This window comes from Bufo bufo, chromosome 4 (assembly GCF_905171765.1).
Source record: "Bufo bufo chromosome 4, aBufBuf1.1, whole genome shotgun sequence".
In the NCBI taxonomy this organism is placed as follows: domain Eukaryota; kingdom Metazoa; phylum Chordata; class Amphibia; order Anura; family Bufonidae; genus Bufo; species Bufo bufo.
Window position 1 is genome coordinate 600,300,163 of NC_053392.1, and position 21,921 is coordinate 600,322,083.

At 42.6% G+C, this 21,921-nt stretch overlaps 2 protein-coding genes across 2 annotated transcripts in view; both read right to left on the reverse strand.

The window, feature by feature from the left end:
• LOC120999334 (zinc finger protein 436-like) overlaps positions 1–21,921 on the reverse strand; it is a 580,871-nt gene that overhangs the window by 29,751 nt on the left and 529,199 nt on the right. The gene's annotated exons all lie outside the window — the stretch shown is intronic.
• LOC120999554 (oocyte zinc finger protein XlCOF29-like) lies at positions 1,627–2,107 on the reverse strand. The gene is made up of 2 exons (XM_040430529.1): positions 2,028–2,107; positions 1,627–1,900 (listed from the first exon to the last, which is right to left on the reverse strand). The coding sequence occupies exons 1-2, from the start codon at positions 2,103–2,105 to the stop codon at positions 1,676–1,678; spliced, it is 303 nt and encodes a 100-aa protein (XP_040286463.1). The 5' UTR covers positions 2,106–2,107; the 3' UTR covers positions 1,627–1,675.

Sequence of the window (21,921 nt, forward strand, 5' to 3'; positions counted from 1 at the left end):
TCTGATCTCTACAAGCCATGGAAAGGAGCCTGATCAATAGGTTCTAGTATGCTAGTTTCATGCAAAGCTTGCTTGCCTGTTCTGTGTACAGACTTTTGCCCGACTTCTAGATTGGACACTTTGCTGCCTGATCTGACCCTTGCCTGATCTCCGTTCTGATCCTGAGCTGCTTGTCCTGACAACAGACCATTTATCGGACTGCACATATTCTGACCCCATAGGTCCCCAGTCACCTGCACAGAAACTACTTCAAGTGCAGCAGCCTAGTGGTTCCCCTGCAACAAAGTCCAAATCCCTGTACAGGCAATAAAGTTAGAGGGAAGGGGGGGGGGGCCACTTATATTACACACTTTGGAGCAGAACCATGTCAAATCTGTTCAAGGAACACAGTGTATCTACATGTGCCATGTTTCATTTTTGACCCAAAAATATCTGCAGGTCTCCTGTATATATGCATCTAGTTGATTCCTTATTACCACCAACAGTCTCTACAGACCAGAAAACTGTGAGAAGATCCAGACAACATGCAAGGTCTATAGTGAGCTGTAATCCTGCCATCTCTACCTTTCTCATTATACAAGGATAAAACATATAATACTGGTTTATAAAACAAGACGGTCACGATCAGTCGGGGGGGGGGGGGGGGGGGGGACGACGACGACGACTCCACACTGAACACAAAAGGGAAGGGGAACAGTAACAGGGTCTGGAAACTAGAGAAGAAACAGGTCACCTCCTAGACAACCCTAATCCGGGCCCTAACTATCTATCAATATGAATAGACCCTGAAGCTAGGAATATTCATATGCAGATTACTAGGCCTTTATATCCCTATTAGGCCCTGGAAAAGGTTAGGACCAGAGACAACCCATTCCTCCCCAGATGGATGAATGGAAGTCTCTGTCTCAGGCCCAGATACAAACAGGGAATATAACCCTAAACACATACAAACGCGACACTTAACTTCTGTAGAGACGGACAAGCAGGAACACCAGAGAAACTCACACCAGCTCAGCCAAACCCAAATTAACTATCTACCGAATAGTCAGAAGGGTGGGTCAGACTATAAAGGGTAGAAGTGAGGACCACTGAGCAACAGCTGAGAAAAGGGAAGTGGTCATTAACCCTATCAACACTGAATCAAGAGAAATCAAGGAGGCTGTTAGATTCCTCCAAGCTCAGCCAATCTCCTTGATTTCCTGACATCAGTCACCTGAGGGACTGTGACAAAGACTGAACACAAGATCTTCACAGCACTTCTACACATCATAGGGAACCTTTCATGAGACCTTATTTCCATCAATCTGATCATCATATGGAATGCTTTGATGTTCTTCTGAACCATCCTGTAGAAGAGGACTAGGACATCTCTCATCCTGTAGAAGAGAACTGGGAGTTGTTCTCTCATCCTGTAGAAGAAGACTGGGAGTTGTTCTCTCTTTAACTGTAGGAAAAACATACGGTGACAATTAATTTCTTACATATAACTAGTGATAGAATGCGTGTATTTAGTCATGTCTTACTTGGTGGCTGGTGATCCTCCATCATAATGTTCTTGTACAGATCTTTGTGTCCTTCTAAATACTCAGACTCCTCCATGGAGAAATAAATGGCGACATCCTGACACCTTATAGGAACCTGACAACAGAATGATACAGTCATCACCCAGATCCCTTCATAGTGTTACTGTATAATGTCCCGGCATTCCCAGCGATGTCACCTCTCCAGTCAGCAGCTCAATGATCTTGTTGGTGAGCTCTAGGATCTTCTCCCTGTTGACTTTCTCATGTATCGGGATGTGAGGTGTCGGCCTGGATATTGGGCTCCGGATTCCTCCCCGTCCTTCAGATACCAGGGCCTGACAATGCTCACTAGAGGTCTTCTTCACTACTGTGTATTCCTGGTTATGGAGAGACACAGTAATAAATATTACTCCATACATCTCCAGAGTCCCTCACCTCTCCAGTCATGTCCATCTGTTACTAACAGAGAAGATGATGTAACGTGACATCATCAGAATCTCTCACCTCTCCAGTAAGCCGGAGGAGGATCTCTAGGGTGAGATTTATTATACTCTCTGCCATCTTGTCCCCATCCTTATCCATCCTTGATGGTCAATCAGGAGAATGATCTTATATAGGAGATATACGCTGAGCGGATCCTATATTGTAGGAACCTGAATGGAAAGAAGATGAACCGATGTAAAATCATAGAAAATTCCATGTAAAATACAATTTACTGGAGATAAGAAGAGGAAACACTGGGGGAGATAATAACGTGTATCAAGGCAGTTCCTCCATGTTTCAGGACAAAAGCCTGTCCCACCTTCATATTACCACTATAGTCAGTTACAGGTCACAGCGGTAATTCCGGTATAAAACTGTAATCTGGTAGATCACTTCATAGATCTAGAGCTCAGACTGTCCTCGTCCTATCAGTTGGAATCACAAGAATAAAGGGCATCTGTCAGCAGATTGGTACCTGTGACACCGGCTGACCTGGTACATGTGCACTTGGCAGCTGAAGGCATCTGTGTTAGTCCCATGTTGATATGTGCCCGCACTGCTGAGAAAATTATGTTTTATTATATGCAAATAAACCTCCAGGAGTAACGGGGGTGTTGCCATTTTACCTAGAGGCTCCTCCTTTCTGCACCTGCCACGCCCTTTTCACTTTTGATTGACAGGACCAGGCAGTGAAGACGTAATCACACCTGACCCTGTCAATGAAAGTGAAATGGGCATGGCAGGTGCAGAAAAAGAGGAGCCTCTAGGTGTAAGGGCAACACCCTTCTTTCTCCAAGAGGCTTATTTGCATATATTAACCCCTTCTACCCGGGGCCAGTTTTCAACTTCCCGACCGAGCCTATTTTTGCAAATCGGACATGTGTTACTTTATGTGATAATAAATTTGGAATAGTTTTACTTATCTAACCGATTCGGAGATTGTCTGGTGACACATTTTACTTCATGTTAGCTGCAATATAGAGTCAATATTTTTTTCCTTAACTCATAAAAAATAAAAAATTTACAGAAAATTTTGAAAAATTCATAATTTTTTTAAATTAGAATTTCTCAACTTAAAAAAAAAAAAAACTCGTAAAATAGTTATCAATCAATATTCCCCATATGTCTACTTTATGTTGGCATCATTTTTTAAATGTCATTTTGTTTGTTTAGGACGTTTTAGAAGTAGTTTTTCAGTTATAAAGTGATTTTGAGGGGCTTACATAATAGAAACCCATAAATGCCCCAATTTTAAAAACTAAGGCTTCATTCACATCACCATTCAGCTTTTCTGTTCTCCTGCTCCATTTACGAGCAGGAGAACAGAGAGGACGGAGAAGGCACATAACTTACATAGTTAATACGGCTGAAAAAAGACAAACATCCATCAAGTTCAACCAAGGGATAGGTGGGGATGCGAATCCCAAAAGGAATTGAGACTCGGATTTCTACACGTTTTCATAAGCATTAATGTTGTTTACTTTTAAGTATTCGTCTAAACCCTTTTTGAAACTGTCCACTGTTCCTGCTGTGACCACGTCCTGAGGAAGTCTATTCCACAGTTCTTACAGTGAAGAAGCTTTGACGCTTCCGGAGACTGAACTTTTTCCTCTCCAGTCGGAGGCAGTGCCCCCTTGTCTTTTGAGGGCATTTTACATGGAACAGCTTTTCACCATATTTTTTGTATGGCCCATTTATATATTTGTATAGCTTAATCATGTCGCACCTTAGACGTTTCTTAATCTCAAGACTAAATAAATGCAATTATTTTAATCTTTCTTCATGACCAAGACCATCCATTCCCCTTATCAGTTTAGTCGCTCTCCTCTGTACTTTTTCCAGCGGCAGTCCGTCGTTTCTATGGACTGGTGCCCAGAACTGAACTGCATATTCCAGATGAGACCGCACCAATGCTTTGTAAAGTGGTAGTATTACATCCCTGACTTGCGAGTTCATGCCTCGTTTAATGTATGACAATATCCTGGTGGCCTTAGAAGCAGCTGATTGACATTGTACAGTCGTGGCCAAAAGTTTTGAGAATTACATAAATATTGGAAATTGGAAAAGTTGCTGCTTAAGTTTTTATAATAGCAATTTGCATATACTCCAGAATATTATGAAGTGAACAGATGAATTGCATAGTCCTTCTTTGCCATGAAAATTAACTTAATCCCAAAAAAACCTTTCCACTGCATTTCATTGCTGTCATTAAAGGACCTGCTGAGATCATTTCAGTAATCGTCTTGTTAACTCAGGTGAGAATGTTGACGAGCACAAGGCTGGAGATCATTATGTCAGGCTGATTGGGTTAAAATGGCAGACTTGACATGTTAAAAGGAGGGTGATGCTTGAAATCATTGTTCTTCCATTGTTAACCATGTTGACCTGCAAAGAAACGCGTGCAGCCATCATTGCGTTGCATAAAAATGGCTTCACAGGCAAGGATATTGTGGCTACTAAGATTGCACCTCAATCAACAATTTATAGGATCATCAAGAACTTCAAGGAAAGAGGTTCAATTCTTGTTAAGAAGGCTTCAGGGCGTCCAAGAAAGTCCAGCAAGCGCCAGCATCGTCTCCTAAAGAGGATTCAGCTGCGGGATCGGAGTGCCACCAGTGCAGAGCTTGCTCAGGAATGGCAGCAGGCAGGTGTGAGCGCATCTGCACGCACAGTGAGGCGAAGACTTTTGGAAGATGGCCTGGTGTCAAGAAGGGCAGCAAAGAAGCCACTTCTCTACAAAAAAAACATCAGGGACAGATTGATCTTCTGCAGAAAGTTTGGTGAATGGACTGCTGAGGACTGGGGCAAAGTCATATTCTCTGATGAAGCCTCTTTCCAATTGTTTGGGGCATCTGAAAAAAGGCTTGTCCAGAGAAGAAAAGGTGAGCGCTACCATCAGTCCTGTGTCATGCCAACAGTAAAGCATCCTGAGACCATTCATGTGTGGGGTTGCTTCTCATCCAAGGGAGTGGGCTCACTCACAATTTTGCCCAAAAACACAGCCATGAATAAAGAATGGTACCAAAACACCCTCCAACAGCAACTTCTTCCAACAATCCAACAACAATTTGGTGAAGAACAATGCATTTTCCAGCACGATGGAGCACCGTGCCATAAGGCAAAAGTGATAACTAAGTGGCTCGTGGACCTTAATCCCATTGAGAACTTGTGGTCAATCCTCAAGAGGCAGGTGGACAACCAAAAACCCACTAATTCTGACAAACTCCAAGAAGTTATTATGAAAGAATGGGTTGCTATCAGTCAGGAATTGGCCCAGAAGTTGATTGAGAGCATGCCCAGTCGAATTGCAGAGGTCCTGAAAAAGAAGGGCCAACACTGCAAATACTGACTCTTTGCATAAATGTCATGTAATTGTCGATAAAAGCCTTTGAAACGTATGAAGTGCGTGTAATTATATTTCACTACATCACAGAAACAACTGAAACAAAGATCTAAAAGCAGTTTAGCAGCAAACTTTGTGAAAACGAATATTTGTGTCATTCTCAAAACTTTTGGCCACGACTGTATGCTGTAATGTAATCTACCATCCACAAGGACATCCAAATCCTTCTCTATAAGTGACTCTCCCAGTGCTACATCACCTAGGACATATGAAGCACAGATTACTACCAAGATGCAGAACTTTACATTTGTCCACATTGAACCTCATTTGCCAAGTTGATGCCCAATCACTCAGAATGACCAAGTCAGCTTGTAGTTTATGGACATCTTCCATAGACTGTACAGTTTTACACAGCTTAGAGTCATCTGCAAAAATAGATATGGTGCTATTAATCCCATCCTCAATATCATAAATAAATTAAATAATAAAGGGCCCAGCACTGAACCTTGGGATACACCACTTATATCCTGGGACCATTCTGAATAGGAATCATTGACCACAACTCTCTGGACACGGTCCTTCAGCCAGTTTTCAATCCAATTACAAACTATACTTTCCAAGCCTATAGACGTTACTTTACCTATTAAGGGTCTATGAGGGACAGTATCAAAAGCCTTTGCAAAATCCAGAAACACTACATCCACAGCCGCCCCTCTGTCCAGGCTTCTACTCACCTCCTCATAAAAACAAATCAGGATAGTCTGACAACTTCTGTCCTTGGTAAACCCATGCTGGTTATCACTTATAATATTATTTATAGTCACATACTCCTGTATATAGTCCCTTTAAGAGTCCTTCAAACATTTTTCCCACAACAGAAGTTAAACTAACTGGTCTATAATTACATGTGGAGGTCATTGATCTTTTTTTGATTATGGGCACCACGTTTGCCTTGCGCCAATCACTTGGCACTGTACCAGTACCTAGAGAATCTTAAAAAATTAAAAAAAGGGGCACATCAATGACTGAACAGAGCTCTTTAAGCACTCTTGGGTGTACTCCATCTGGACCCAGAGCCTTGTTCACATTTACCCTATTTAAGGAGGACCTTTCATGTGTCCGAACATTGTAAGATAACTATCTGGACATGTAGAGCGGCGCTCGGGGATCTCACTGTACTTACTATTATCCCTTGGCGCCACTCCGTTCGCCCGATGTGGCCCTGTTACCTTCTCCCGCGCTGTATGATAATTGCTACTATCGGTAAACCAGGAAGAAGTCTGCCCTATTTCTCCCTGGGCGCTCCTTCTCCCAGGCTGTGAGCTCCGCGCTGCGATTGGACAGCACTACAGCCAGGGAGAAACAGGGCAGACTCCTCCCTGGTTTACCGATAGTAGCAAATACCATACAGCGAGGGAGAAGGTAACGGGGCCACAGCGGGCGAACGGAGTGGCGCCCAGGGATAATAGCAAGTGCAGTGAGTTCGCTGGGCGCCGCTCTACATGTCCAGATAGTTATCTTAAAATATTCGGACCCATGAAAGGTCCTCTTTAACTTCTCTTGGACCATATCTACAGTTAGCCAATTGAGTATATCACTGGATGTACTAACAGCCCCGGAACCACAGATATCAGCGGAGACAAAAGTGGTGCATCCAGGACTTTTGTCTCTGCTTAAAAATCATCTGAGTGGAAACATAACGGACCCCATTATAGTCTATGGGGTCCTAAGGGCTCTGTTTGGCGTCAGTTATGTGCCTTCTCCGTCCTTTCTGTTCTCCTGCTCCTAAACGCTGTAGGAGAACGGAAAGGCTGAACGGTGATGTGAACGAAGCCTAAACCTTTCAAATTAATCAAAACTGATGTTACAAACTTTGTTAACCCTTGAGGTGTTCCACAACAGTTTCAATAAAAATGAAGGTAAAATTTGCAGCCATATACGAACATGTATGCTGGTCAGTAGCCCAAAGTCATTTAACCCTTCAAATCATACTCATGCCCACTTTAATGCCGTGTGCCAGTCATTTCTGTGGTCATACCGTGTTCAGCCGATTTCCCCTCAGGACCGCTCAGTGCAATTTATTTCATTACTGGGAAAAGTTCTCATAATTCATTAACAAAACCCGAAAAATACAAATTATGATAACAAGAAACTAATGAATAAGAAATACTCCAGCCTTGTGCTCGTCAACATTCTCACCTGAGTTAACAAGACGATTACTGAAATGATCTCAGCAGGTCCTTTAACCACCTGCCATCTGGGCCATTTGCCCCCTTCCTGACCAGGCCAAATTTTGCAAAACTGACATATCTCACTTTATGTGGTAATAACTTTGGAACGCCTTTATTTATCCAAGTCATTCAGAGATTGTTTTCTCGTGACACATTGTACTTCATGATAGTCATAAATTTGAGTCAAAATATTTCACCTTTATTTATGAAAAAATCCCAAATTTACCCAAAAATTAGAAAAATTCGCAATTTTCTAAATTTCAATTTCTCTGCTTTTAAAACAGAAAGTGATACCTCATAAAATATTTATTATTTAACATTCCCCATATGTCTACTTTATGTTGGCATCATTTTGGAAATGTCATTTTATTTTTTTAGGACGTTAGAAGGCTTAGAAGTTTAGAAGCAATTCTTCAAATTTTTAAGAAAATTGCCAAAACTCACTTTTTAAGGACCAGTTCAGGTCTGAAGTCACTTTGTGGGGCCTACATAGTGGATACCCCCATAAATGACCCCATTGTAGAAACTACACCCCTCAAGGTATTCAAAACCGATTTTACAAACTTTGTTTACCCTTTAGGCGTTCCACAAGAATTAAAGGAAAATGGAGATCAAATTTTTAAATTTCACTTTTTTGGCAGATTTTCCATTTTAATAAATTTTTTTCTTTAACACATCGATGGTTAACAGCCAAACAAAACTCAATATTTATTACCCAGATTCTGCGGTTTACAGAAACACCCCGCATGTGGTCATAAACTGCTGTATGGGCACACGGCAGGGCGCAGAAGAAAAGGAACTCCACATGGTTTTTAGATGCCATGTCCCATTTGAAGCCCCCTGATGCACCCTTACAGTAGAAACTCCCAAGAAGTGACCCCATTTTGGAAACTAGGGGATAAGGTGCCAGTTTTATTAGTACTATTTTTGGGTACATATGATTTTTTGATCATTCATTATAACACTTTATGGGGCAAGGTGACCAAAAAATTGGTTGTTTTAGCACAGTTTCTATTTATTTATTTTTAAAGCGTTCACCTGAGGGGTTCAGTCAAGTGACATTTTTATAGAGCAGATTGTTACGGACATGGCGATACCTAATATGTATACTTTTTCTCATTTATTAAAGTTTTACACAATAATAGCATTTTTGAAATAAAAAAATAATGTTTTAATGCGTCCATGTTCTGAGAGCTATAGTTTTTTTTATTTTTTGAGAAATTTTCTTATGTAGGGGCTAATTTTTTGCGGGATGAGGTGACTGTTTTATTGGTACTATTTTGTGGGACATACGCGTTTTTGATCACTTGGTGTTGCACCTTTTGTGATGCAAGGTGACAAAAATTGCTTGTTTTGACACAGTTTTATTATTTATTTTTTTACGGTGTTCACCCGAGGGGTTAGATCATGTGATATTTTTATAGAGCTGGTTTTTACGGACGCGGCAATACCTAATATGTATACTTTTTTTTATTTGTTTCACTTTAACACAATAATAGCATTTTTGAAACCAAAAAAATGATGTTTTAGTGTCTCCATGTTCTAAGAGCTATAGTTTTTTTATTTTTTGAGAGATTTTCTTATGTAGGGGCTCATTTTTTGCGGGATGAGGTGACGGTTTTATTGGTATCATTTTGTGGGACATACGCGTTTTTGATCACTTGGTGTTGCACCTTTTGTGATGCAAGGTGACAAAAATTGCTTGTTTTGACACAGTTTTTTTTTTTTTACGGTGTTCACCCGAGGGGTTAGGTCATGTGATATCTTTATAGAGCTGGTTTTTACGGACGTGGCAATACCAAATATGTCTATTTTATTTTATTTTTTCTATTTTTAACATTTTTTTTTTCATTCCTTACTTGGGGACTTTTTTTTTTTACATGTGAAACTTTTTTATTTTTTTATTTTACACTTTTCGTCCCCCATGAGGTCATACAAGACCTCTGGGGGACATTTACTTCACTTTTTCTTATTTTTTTCACTGTTGATTTCTCCTGTAACTGGGGCTGACATAGTAGCCCCAGTTACAGAAGAAATGCACCCCTAGAGAGGCTGTACAGCAGCAATCCAGCGCTGTACAGCCTCAGCAGAGCTGATCGAGGTCTCTGAGAGACCTCACACAGCCCCTGCACTCTCCGGTCACGGCGGTCACATGACCGCCGGGCCGGAACAGGAAGCGCATAGCGCTTCCTTCTCTGCATACACAGCGCTCGGTGAGCGCTGTGTCTGCAGCGATCTACAAGGCAGAGACACCTGGGCACTGTCCCTGCCTTCTCTAAGGGTTGCCCTGCTGTCACTGACAGCGGGCAACCCGATCAGCAGCTGCACGATTAGAGTGCAGCTGCTATTTCTGAAAGGACGTTTTAAAAAGTGCTTTCAGAAATAGAGGTCCACCCATAGGACGTTTATAGTCTATGGGCGGACGTGAGGCGGTTAATGACAGCAATGAAATGCAGTGGAAAGTTTTTTTTGGGATTAAGATAATTTTCATGGCAAAGAAGGACTATGCAATTCATCTGATCACTTCATAATATTCTGGAGTATATGCAAATTGCTATTATAAAAACTTAAGCAGCAACTTTTCCAATTTCCAATATTTATGTAATTCTCTAAACTTTTGGCCACGACTGTAGATGAGATCGGTCTAATCTCATCCACTGCTGGTTCTGTATTACACTCAGGCTGGGTTTCTCCACATGGAAAAACCATATGGAATCAGCTTTGGATTACACACGGAAAAACCGGAGGGCGAGCGAAATACAGGACAGTTTGGGTTTCCACAAAAGCTTTGATTATGTCCTCCATGTATATACAGAAGATGTACAACCAGCTGTAAATACAGTGGGATGCGAAAGTTTGGGCAACCTTGTTAATTGTCATGATTTTCCTGTATAAATCGTTGGTTGTTACGATAAAAAATGTCAGTTAAATATATCATATAGGAGACACACACAGTGATATTTGAGAAGTGAAATGAAGTTTATTGGATTTACAGAAAGTGTGCTATAATTGTTTAAACAAAATTAGGCAGGTGCATACATTTGGGCACTGTTGTCATTTTATTGATTCCAAAACCTTTAGAACTAATTATTGGAACTCAAATTGGCTTGGTAAGCTCAGTGACCCCTGACCTACATACACAGGTGAATCCAATTATGAGAAAGAGTATTTAAGGGGGTCAATTGTAAGTTTCCCTCCTCTTTTAATTTTCTCTGAAGAGTAGCAACATGGAGGTCTCAAAACAACTCTCAAATGACCTGAAGACAAAGATTGTTCACCATCATGGTTTAGGGGAAGGATACAGAAAGCTGTCTCAGAGATTTCAGCTGTCTGTTTCCACAGTTAGGAACATATTGAGGAAATGGAAGACCACAGGCTCAGTTCAAGTTAAGGCTCGAAGTGGCAGACCAAGAAAAATCTCGGATAGACAGAAGCGACGAATGGTGAGAACAGTCAGAGTCAACCCACAGACCAGCACCAAAGACCTACAACATCATCTTGCTGCAGATGGAATCACTGTGCATCGTTCAACCATTCGGGGCACTTTACACAAGGAGATGCTGGATGCGAGAGTGATGCAGAGGAAGCTTTTTCTCTGCCCACAACACAAAAAGTGCCACTTGAGGTGGGCTAAAGCACATTTGGACAAGCCAGCTTCATTTTGGAATAAGTGTCACGGCCATGCCCATGACCGTGACTCCTTTACCGCATGCGGTTGCCTGCGGTTTTGTATGGGCGTTCAACCACGGGTGAGGGCCGCTTGTCTGTGGCCTCACTTGTGGTTGCCGCGGGCAACCAGTGTTGTTTTTAGCAGCAGAGCAGCCTGAGCGTCGCTAGGTAGCTTGCTGCCCTGGCATGCGGTCACACCTAGCAACCTTTTGTTAGGTGTGTGTGTTGTGTGCACCGTGTGGTATGTTATTGTGTGCACTTTCCCTTTATGTATGTGTGTTTTCCCTTCTGTGGCATTGGAAGGGTTAACTTCCTTCCCAGTGTGTGTGTGATGTCACTGGGTGTGTCCAACCTTTGGGTGTGGCCACTTTGGCCTATATATACCCTCTCTCTAGCAGGGCTCAGTAGGTTGCTTCAGTCTTGCTAGCTGAGGCAGCCTCCTGTGCTTTCCATTCCTCTGTGAGAGCCACCACTGTGGTCATAGGTTTAAGTTCAGGTTTTATGTCTTATTAAGTTTATGCTTACCTGTATGTGTCATGTCTGGGTGATGGTCTGTTGGGATTTTCCTATGTTGGTTTGTGCAGCTAATGGTTCTGGATTCTGGGTGTTCTCAGAAATCCAGTCAGCAAGGCTGTGGCAGGTTGGTTGAACTACTTAGTTCACCTGCCATTTCCGTTAGTCTGTTTTGGTTCCCCTTTTTCCCAACAGCTTGGCCAGTGAGACTCCTGCTCCTCCGTGTCTAGGAGGAGTAGGTCGTCTTACCCTGACTCCTAGCGCAGGGACCGGACGGAGGGTGAGTTAGGGATCCGAGGTTCCTGCGCATGGGTCCTCCTACCTTTAAGGTCGGCCCATGCAGTTAGGAGTTAGGGTCAGGGTAGGGACGCTGTTAGGAGGTGACCTGCTCCCTATCCTGTTCTCCTGGGTCAAGCAGCCATACCACCACCTGGCTGCACACGGCTAAGGATTTCCCCCATCCTCAGCCGTGACAATAAGGTGCTGTGGACTGATGAAACTAAAATGGAGTTATTTGGCCATAACAAGGGGCGTTATGCATGGAGGAAAAAGAACACAGCATTCCAAGAAAAACACCTGCTACCTACAGTAAAATATGGTGGTGGTTCCATCATGCTGTGGGGCTGTGTGTCCAGTGCAGGGACTGGGAATCTTGTCAAAGTTGAGAGACTCATGGATTCCACTTTGTATCAGCAGATTCTGGAGACCAATGTCCAGTAATCAGTGACAAAGCTGAAGCTGCGCCCGGGCTGGATCTTTCAACAAGACAACGACCCTAAACACTGTTCAAAATCCACTAAGGCATTTAGGCAGAGGAACAAGTACAACGCTCTGGAATGGCCATCTCAGTCCCCAGACCTGAATATAATTGAAAATCTGTGGTGTGACTTAAAGAGAGCTGTCCATGCTCGGAAGCCATCAAACCTGAATGAACTAAAGATGTTTTGTAAAGAGGAATGGTCCAAAATACCTTCAACCAGAATCCAGACTCTCAGACCAACTAATTTTGTTTAAACAATTATAGCACACTTTCTGTAAATCCAATAAACTTCATTTCACTTCTCAAATATCACTGTGTGTGTCTCCTATATGATATATTTAACTGCCATTTTTTATCGTAACAACCAACGATTTATACAGGAAAATCATGACGATTTAACAAGGTTGCCCAAAATTTCGCATCCCACTGTATATAATTATATACCGGGGATACCCAGGTTATACCAGCATGCTCCATATCGCTATATACAGAAGATGTATAACTTATACTAGCTGTACATATATAATTATATACAGGATATACCCAGGTTATACCAGCATAGTATATACTATAATATACAGGAAGATGACTATGTATATACCTGCGCTGTACATATAGAATTATACTCAGATATACCCAGGTTATACCAGCATAGTCTATACTATAATACACAGGAGGATGACTATGTATATACCTGTACATATAGATTACACTCAGATATACCCAGGTTATACCAGCATAGTATATACTATAATACACAGGAGGATGACTATGTATATACCTGTACATACAGATTACACTCAGATATACCCAGGTTATACCAGCATAGTCTATACTATAATACACAGGAAGATGACTATGTATATACCTGCGCTGTATATATATAATTATATACAGGATATACCCAGGTTATAATAGCATGGTTTCGATACCATAAAAAAGTATTGCGATACTCTATACCATGCAAAAAAAAAAGGCGCGTGCATTCCATATTTTATGGAAGGTTCGGCCCATAATAGAACAGTCCTATCCTATTTTTTTTTCTGTTACGGCGTTCACCACAAAAAATATTTTAATAGTTTGGACTTTTCGGACGTGGCAATATGTAATATGTTTATTTATTTATTGTTTAGATATTTTAAATGTAAAATTGGGAAAGGGGGTGATTTATACTTAATATTTTTTATTTTTTTAACTTTTTATTTAATAACTATTTTCACCCTTAGGGGCTAGAACCTGGGATCTTTTAATCACTTGACTATTCATTAAATCTCAGCCTGATAGAACGTTAAATGTAAAAATAATAAATACTTTATTGAAACTCAATCAAGGGGTATAGATAAAATCAGGCATACAGGAAATCAGAGGTGCGGAGAGGGATCAAGTAATAGACCATCCAACACTCTGAGAGCCTGACTAGTAACCTGTGTGTCAGGCTAACATCCAGTGTTGGGGCACACTGATTGGCGTATAGCCTGTGTCAACAGGATAATGTAACGCAACACTCAATACGGGGACTGGCAATATTAATCGAATCCACTTATTGATTGCAATTGCTCTATGTTTGCTAGCAATGCAGTGGACCGTCAATGCAGTTAAAGCAGCTCTAATGGGTCCTGGTACACCCTAACACTGCTACCCTGATGAATGAACGATGCGTATGCTTCAATGCACTCAATTCCAGGCAGCCTGTGTGACTAGATTGTCACTTGCTAAAGCTGCCCTGTTTAACCCCTTCACGACTGCAATACGTTTATATACGTGATATTTGCACATGCCCCGTGCAGCTATCACGTCTATAAACGTCAAACCAGCGCTTTGCAGCGCTTGGATTAAAGCTTCTGCCCGAGCCCTGCTGCTGTCACGGACAGCATACAGTCTAGTAATGCCGGCAAGGGACCAATCAGAGTGGCCCCTTACCGACAATCGATCCGATTGGTTAGTCTGTGCAGACTAACCAATCGGATTGCGGCAGTGAAAAAAATGCCGGTTTCAGGCTCTGATCTGCGCTCTGCAGATCACAGCCTGAAATCAGGTAGTGTCTCTGTGGCCCCCAATCTGTGCCCCCCGATCTGCCTTCAACACCCCCCCTGTCCGCGCCTGCCCCTGATGCAGTAGTTCCCCCGCCCGATCCATATTCATGTAGTCCCTCCCTGATGCGGTCCGCCCCATGCATTCTCCCCGCCCCTCCTGCCCCAGCCTCTCTCACCCTCAATGTTAGCGGCCGTACCCGCCTCCACCCCCCCATCCCACTTTTCAGTGCTGCCCCCGGTCCCCCTGCTGTGTGTGATGGCGGCGGCTCCATTCCTGAGCCGCCGCCATCAGCAGCGAGTGTCAGCTCTATGCTGACACTCTGCTGTAACCCCATTGATGCCGCGGTTGCGGCATTAATGGGGTTAATAGAGGGAGGGAGCTCCCTCTCTCAACCATCGGGGCTGCAGCGCTGTGATGGCAGCGCCCAATGGTTGCCATAGCAACCGGACGCTTTGCAAAGGCGTCCGGTTGCCATGGCAAAGGCGACCGGTGCTGCCACCTACAGGGCATCTAATAGTATTATACTTTGCAATGCAAGAGCATTGCAAAGTATAGTACAGCCATCAGCCCCACTGGATCTTCATGATCCAAGAGGGACTTGATAAAAAAAGAAAGTGAAAATAATAAAATAAAAAAAATACACATATTAGGTGTCACCGCGTCCGTAACGACTGTCTCTATAAATATATCACATGATAGACCCCATCCGATAAACACCATAAAAATAAATTTTAAAAAAGTGCCAAAAAAGCTATTTTTTCACCTTACATCACAAAAAGTGCAACAGCAAGCGATCAAAAAGGCTTATGACCCCCAAAATAGTACCAATCAAACCGTCACCTCATCCCGCAAAAAATTATACCCTATTTAAGATAATCGCCCAAAAAATTTAAAAGCTATGGCTCTCAGACTATGGAGACACTAAAACATCATTTTTTTGGTTTCAGAAATGCTATTATTGTGTAAAACTTAACTAAATAAGAAAAAGTATACATATTAGGTATTGCCACGTCCGTAACGATCTTCTCACATGACCTAACTCCTCAGATGAACGCTGTAAAAATAAATAAATGAAAACTGTTCCAAAACAGTCAATTTTTTGGTCACCTTGCCCCATAAAATGTAATAATGAATGATCAAAAAATCCTATGTACCCAAAAATGGTACCAATTAAAACCTCAACTCTTTCTGCAAAAAACGAGCCCCTGCACAAGACGATTGGCAGAAAAATAAAAAACATATGGCGTTCAGAAAACCAATCCAGCAAAATCTGCCTTCCAAAAACCGTATGGCATTCCTTCCCTTCTGTGCCCTGCCGTGTGCCCGTACAGCAGTTTACGACCACATGTGGGGTGTTTCTGTAAACCGTGGAATCAGGGTAATAAATATTGAGTTTTGTTTGGCTGTTAACCCTCAATGTGTTAAAGAAAAAAATGTAATAAAATGGAAAATCTGCCAATTGTGTTCCACAAGAATTAAAGGAAAATGGAGATGAAATTTCAAAATTTCACTTTTGGCAGATTTTCCCTAAAGGGTTAACAAAGTTTGTAAAATCAGTTTTGAGTAACTTGAGGGGTGTAGTTTCTACAATGGGGTCATTTATGGGGGTATCCACTATGTAGGCCCCACAAAGTGACTTCAGACCTGAACTGGTCCTTAAAAAGTGGGTTTTGGAAATTTTCTTAAAAATTTTAAGAATTGCTTCTAAACTTCTAAGCCTTCTAACGTCCTAAAAAAATAAGATTACATTTCCAAAATGATGCCAACATAAAGTAGACATATGGGGAATGTTAAGTAATAAATATTTTATTAGGTATCACTTTCTGTTTTAGAAGCAGAGAAATCAAAATTTGGAAAATTGTGAATTTTTCAAAACTTTGGGTACATTTTGGATTTTTTCATAAATAAAGGTGAAATATATTGACTCAAATATATGACTATCATGAAGTACAATGTGTCACGAGAAAACAATCTCAGAATGGCTTGGATAAGTAAAAGTGTTCCAAAGCTATTACCACATAAAGTGACGCATGTCAGATTTGTAAATTTTGACCTGGACACTAGGGCATCAATGACCCTTGGTCATGAAAGGGTTAATGAGCGGTGAGTGACACAACAAATCGTTCTACGCGTTTCAACATGACAGATGTGTATCATGTATCATCAGAAGCGAACTTGATTCATTACAGTGTCAAATGAAATAAAGCTACCGCACTGTAGCGTGCGTGCATTGGCGCTGTGATGGCCGTGTGCGGCCAACCACACGCCGGATATAAATAATCTAAGACCCGCCCCCCGAGAGTGTGTGCCGGCACAGGTCTCCAATCAGGGACGGAGGCGCGTCCTCTGACACGCTCCCTGGCGTGACCGTCGCACAGTGCAGCGTCATGCGCTCTCGGGGAGGAGCATTACTATGCTCGATTATATGGGGGAACATTCGAATGCGGTCTATATAGTCGAGTGACATCGCTATAGAGAATTGATCAGGATGTATAAGGGAGGTCTGTACAGGAGAATTAACACCAATAAGTGCTTCGATTATCCACACTAAACAGCCATATCGATTGAAACAAGCATCTGTAATAAGAGCCTCCATTCCGCGGATAGTACGGGATGGTAGCATCATTCACAAGACACTCTGCATGAATGACACCCAGAACATCTGGTAATGATAAAGTGATGGACCACGTATTCTCACCCATGGAATCTTAAATGAAGCAGGAAAATGAAACTGCCTCATTTAATCCCTTGGGGTGTACCGTGTCCAGTTTAAAAATCCATTCAGTTTCTTTGCAGAGCAATGGCACATCAATGTCCCCTCCGCGAATGGATGTCACAATGTGCTCAATCCCCTGGACCTTCAGCACATCTGGATTGCCCCCATGATGATCACACACGTGGCGTGCCACAGATGTGTCACGCTTATTTTTGATGTCAAGTAGGTGTTCGCCAATACGTCTCCGTAGTTCATGTCTGGTCTTACCCACATACAGTACACCACATTGGCAAGTCAAAAGATACACCACTCCCACTGATGTACATCTAATGAAGGATCTGATGGAAAATCTTTCCTTAGTCACTTGGCTAGTGAAATATGTCCCCTTCATGATGTTACTACAAAGGTTGCATGCTCCACATGGAAAGGTCACAGTTAGTGTATTTCTGAGCCATGTGTCAGGTATTGGGTGTAGGTAAGTACTGTGGACCAGATGATCGCGCATGTTAGAACTACGTCGGTATGTGATGGGGGGACGGTCTGACACCAACTCACCAATTTCTGGGCCAATGTTTCTGAAGGATATCACGTACCCGTTTCTCCACTTTGTCATACGTGGTTATGATCCTAGGAGTGTTCTGGCCCTGCGGCCTATATTTGGGAACCAGTATTTGGTCACGACTAACACTCAGAGTGATGATATGCTCTTCTGAGTGTTTGCTCGGGATAACCCCTGCGCATGAACCGTGTCCTCAGATCATTGGTAGCCACCTTCAAATCCCTCATTTCTGAGCAGTTTCTCCTAGCCCTCAGGTACTGGCCCTTGGAAATGCCACTCCTGAGGGCCAGGGGACGGCCACTGTCCCACCTCAGTAGGCTATTTGTGGCAGTCTGCTTACGGAACAGATTCGTAGTGATCTTCCTATCTGTCCCCACAGCAACAGTCATGTCCAGAAATGTGATTACCCGCTCATCAATCTCTCACTTGACTATTCACCCTGATGGAGCTCTATTAGGGTGACTAGGGCTTCACACTCTCCATGCTGCCCTGTGTATAGTGCAGACAGCAGCAGGGAGCTTACCAAGGCAGTATCGCCATGGCTGCCATGGTAACCAATCGGAGCCCCAGGATTACACTGCTGGGGCTCCGATCACAACTGCCACTGCACCACCAATGAGGAGGGGAGAGGGGACCCTGTGGCCACTGCCACCAATGATTTTAATACTGGGGGAGGGGGGTTGGGGAAGGGTGCACTGCGCCACCAATGTTTTTAATACTGGGGTGGGGCGCTCTGTGCCACCAATGATAATTAACGTCTAAGGCTGCATTAACATTCCACGGTCTGTGTGATACCGGACTGGCACCCTGCTTAGTGCAGCTGCGCACATCTTCATTGGTTGCTATGAATCCGTGCGCTTCCTGCTGCCGCTGCAGTACAGTAATGGGCTCATATAGATCATACGAGTGTGCTACTTTGCAGCGAAGGCAGCAGAAAGTGCACGGCGTCATAGCAACCAACGACGCCGTGCGCTCCTGCACTAAGCAAAGAGCCAGTCCGGTATCACACGGACCGTTGAATGTGAATGCAGCTTTAGACGTTAATTATCATTGGTGGCGCAGTGCGCCCACCCCTCCCCCATCGAAATTTCGATACCCGAAACAACCCTAGCTGTACATATATAAAGATACCCAGGTTATATCAGCATGGTCCATATCACTACATAGAAAAAATGTGGGGGGTTCAGTCAGCACAACCCTGTATGCAGCTGCACTGTCATGGCCCATAAACAGGTAGGAACTGGTATTAGGGACCACTTCATAGAGGCGACCTTGACGTGGTGAGTGGCTTATTACGCTTTGGCCAAAATGTACACCAATGCCTCATCCAGCATATAGGCAGGGCAGAATGCTGGTTGCAGAGTACTATTGCATTTGTATTTTGAGTCCATATCACTACATACAAGAAGATGTATGACTTATACCATCTGTAAATATATAATTATATACCGGGGATACCCAGATTATACCAGCATGGTCCATATCACTATATATAAGAAGATGTATAACTTATACCAGCTGTACATAAATAATGATATACAGTGAATACCCAGGTTATATCAGCATGGTCCATATCACTATATACAAGAAGATGTATAACTTATACCAGCTGTACATATATAATTATATACAGGAGATACCCAGGTTATACCAGCATGCTCCATATCACTATATACAAGAAGATGTATAACTTATACCAGCTGTACATATATAATTATATATACGCTACTCACAAAAAGTTAGGGATATTTGTCTTGAGGGAAATTTCAGGATGAAACTAAAATGCCCTCTAACCTTAACAGGTTAACTTAATGCGACCTTCTCTAAACGTTTGAATGCACATGTCCAACTGTTCAACGTTTTAATACTTTTTGCACAACTTGCTGTTCTCTAACAAGAAGCTTAATGGCAAAATTCACAACAGGTGTTTGCTCCATGAATCTCCCAATAAATTCCTGGTTTAATTAGAATTGGTATTTAAACAGTCCTCCTCATCATGCTGTTCACAATTTGACATCATGAGGCCAAGATGACACCTAACAGTACCTTGACATTACAAGGCTTCAAGGAAGATGTTCTCAGACAGAAGTGGCAACTGACCTTAGAGTGTCAGAGTGTCATCAGCAGGTTGCAACAGAGGTACAGATAGACTGGAAGAGTCACAGAAAGCCATAGAAGTGGACGTCCTTTGGCCAAATCCCACATGGATGATAGCTTCATTATTAACAATGCCCTGTGGAACAGGATGATGAATGCCACACAGCTCAAGGCACAACTAAGAGAGATGAGAGGCAACCAAGTGTCAAGTCAGACCAATCGAAACAATTTACATCAGCGTTGTCTGCGTGCTAGACGACCTGCAAGGGAACCTGACCACACCATCAGGCACAGGTGTCATCGTCTTGCATAAGCCAGGGAGCATCTACGCTGGATGAGGGACCAGTGGGCCTCAATGCTGTTCACTGATGATGGCCGTCAACTATGTTGGAGACGTCAAGGAGAGCGCTGTGCATCAGCCACTGTTGACGAGACGAGCCTTTGGGGGTGGTGGGGTTACAGTGTGGGCAGGTGTGTCTAGTCAGTACAGAACTGCCATACGCTTTGTGAATGGTACAGTGACAAGCCCATACTACATGAATAACATCATTAATCCAGTCATTGTGCCTCTGCATGAACAACACAGGCTTAATTTCATCTTCATGGACGACAATGTGCCTTCTTATCGAGGTCACATCATTAGAGAACGGCTGCTGGAGACTGGGGGACCTCAAATGGAGTGGCGTGCACCTTCTCCAGACCTGAATCCCATTGAAAACCTATGGGATCAGCTGAGTCGCCGTGTAGAGACTCGTAACTCTGTACCCCAGAACCTCAATGACCTGAGGGCCGCGCTTCAAGAAGAGTGGGATGCCATGCCTCAGCAGACAATAAGTCGACTTGTGAACAGCAGTAGACATCGCTGTCAAACTGTAATTGATGCTCAAGGTCACAAGTTATTGAGACCCTGACATATTTGTGGGTGTACACCCAGCAGCGGGGTCGGCTTTTGTTTTAATAAATTGTCTTAAGATGAGGAAATCACCATGCTGCTTCTACTTAAATGCCCAACATTTATGATATAATATAACTGGAGCGGGCACTTTTTAAGTTTTCCATAAATTTCACCCAAAAGCCAAATATCCCTAACTTTTTGTGAGTAGTGTTTATAATTATATTTAGGGGATACCCAGGTTATACCAGCAGAGTATATACTATAATTAGGGATGAGCGAATCGACTTCGGATGAAGCTTCCGAAGTTGATTCGCATAAAACCAAGGTACAACTTGGAACCGAACACGAGTTCGGGAAATGTTTTTTTTACAGTACAAATTCATTTATGAAGTTATTACCCTAAGTCTTGCGAGACGTTGCGAAGCAATAACTATAATACACAGGAAGATGACTATGTATATACCTGCGCTGAACATACAGTTGCAAGAAAAAGTATGTGAACCCTTTGGAATGATATGGATTTCTGCACAAATTGGTCATAAAATGTGATCTGCTCTTCATCTAAGTCACAACAATAGACAATCACAGTCTGCTTAAACTGATAACACACAAATAATTAAATGTTACCATGTTTTCATTGAACACACCATGTAAACATTCACAGTGCAGGTGAAAAAAGTATGTGAACCCTTGGATTTAATAACTGGTGGAACCTCCTTTGGCAGCAATAACTTCAACCAAATGTTTCCTGTAGTTGCAGATCAGACGTGCACAATGGTCAGGAGTAATTCTTGATCATTCCTCTTTACAGAACTGTTTCAGTTCAGCAATATTCTTGGGATGTCTGGTGTGAATCGCTTTCTTGAGGTCATGCCACAGCATCTCAATCGGGTTGAGGTCAGGACTCTGACTGGGCCTCTCCAGAAGGCGTATTTTCTTCTGTTTAAGCCATTCTGTTGTTGATTTACTTCTATGCTTTAGGTCGTTGTCCTGTTGCAATACCCTTCTTCTGTTGAGCTTCAGCTGGTGGACAGGTGGCCTTGTTCTCCTGCAAAATGTCTTGATAACCTTGGGAATTCATTTTTCCCTCGATTATAG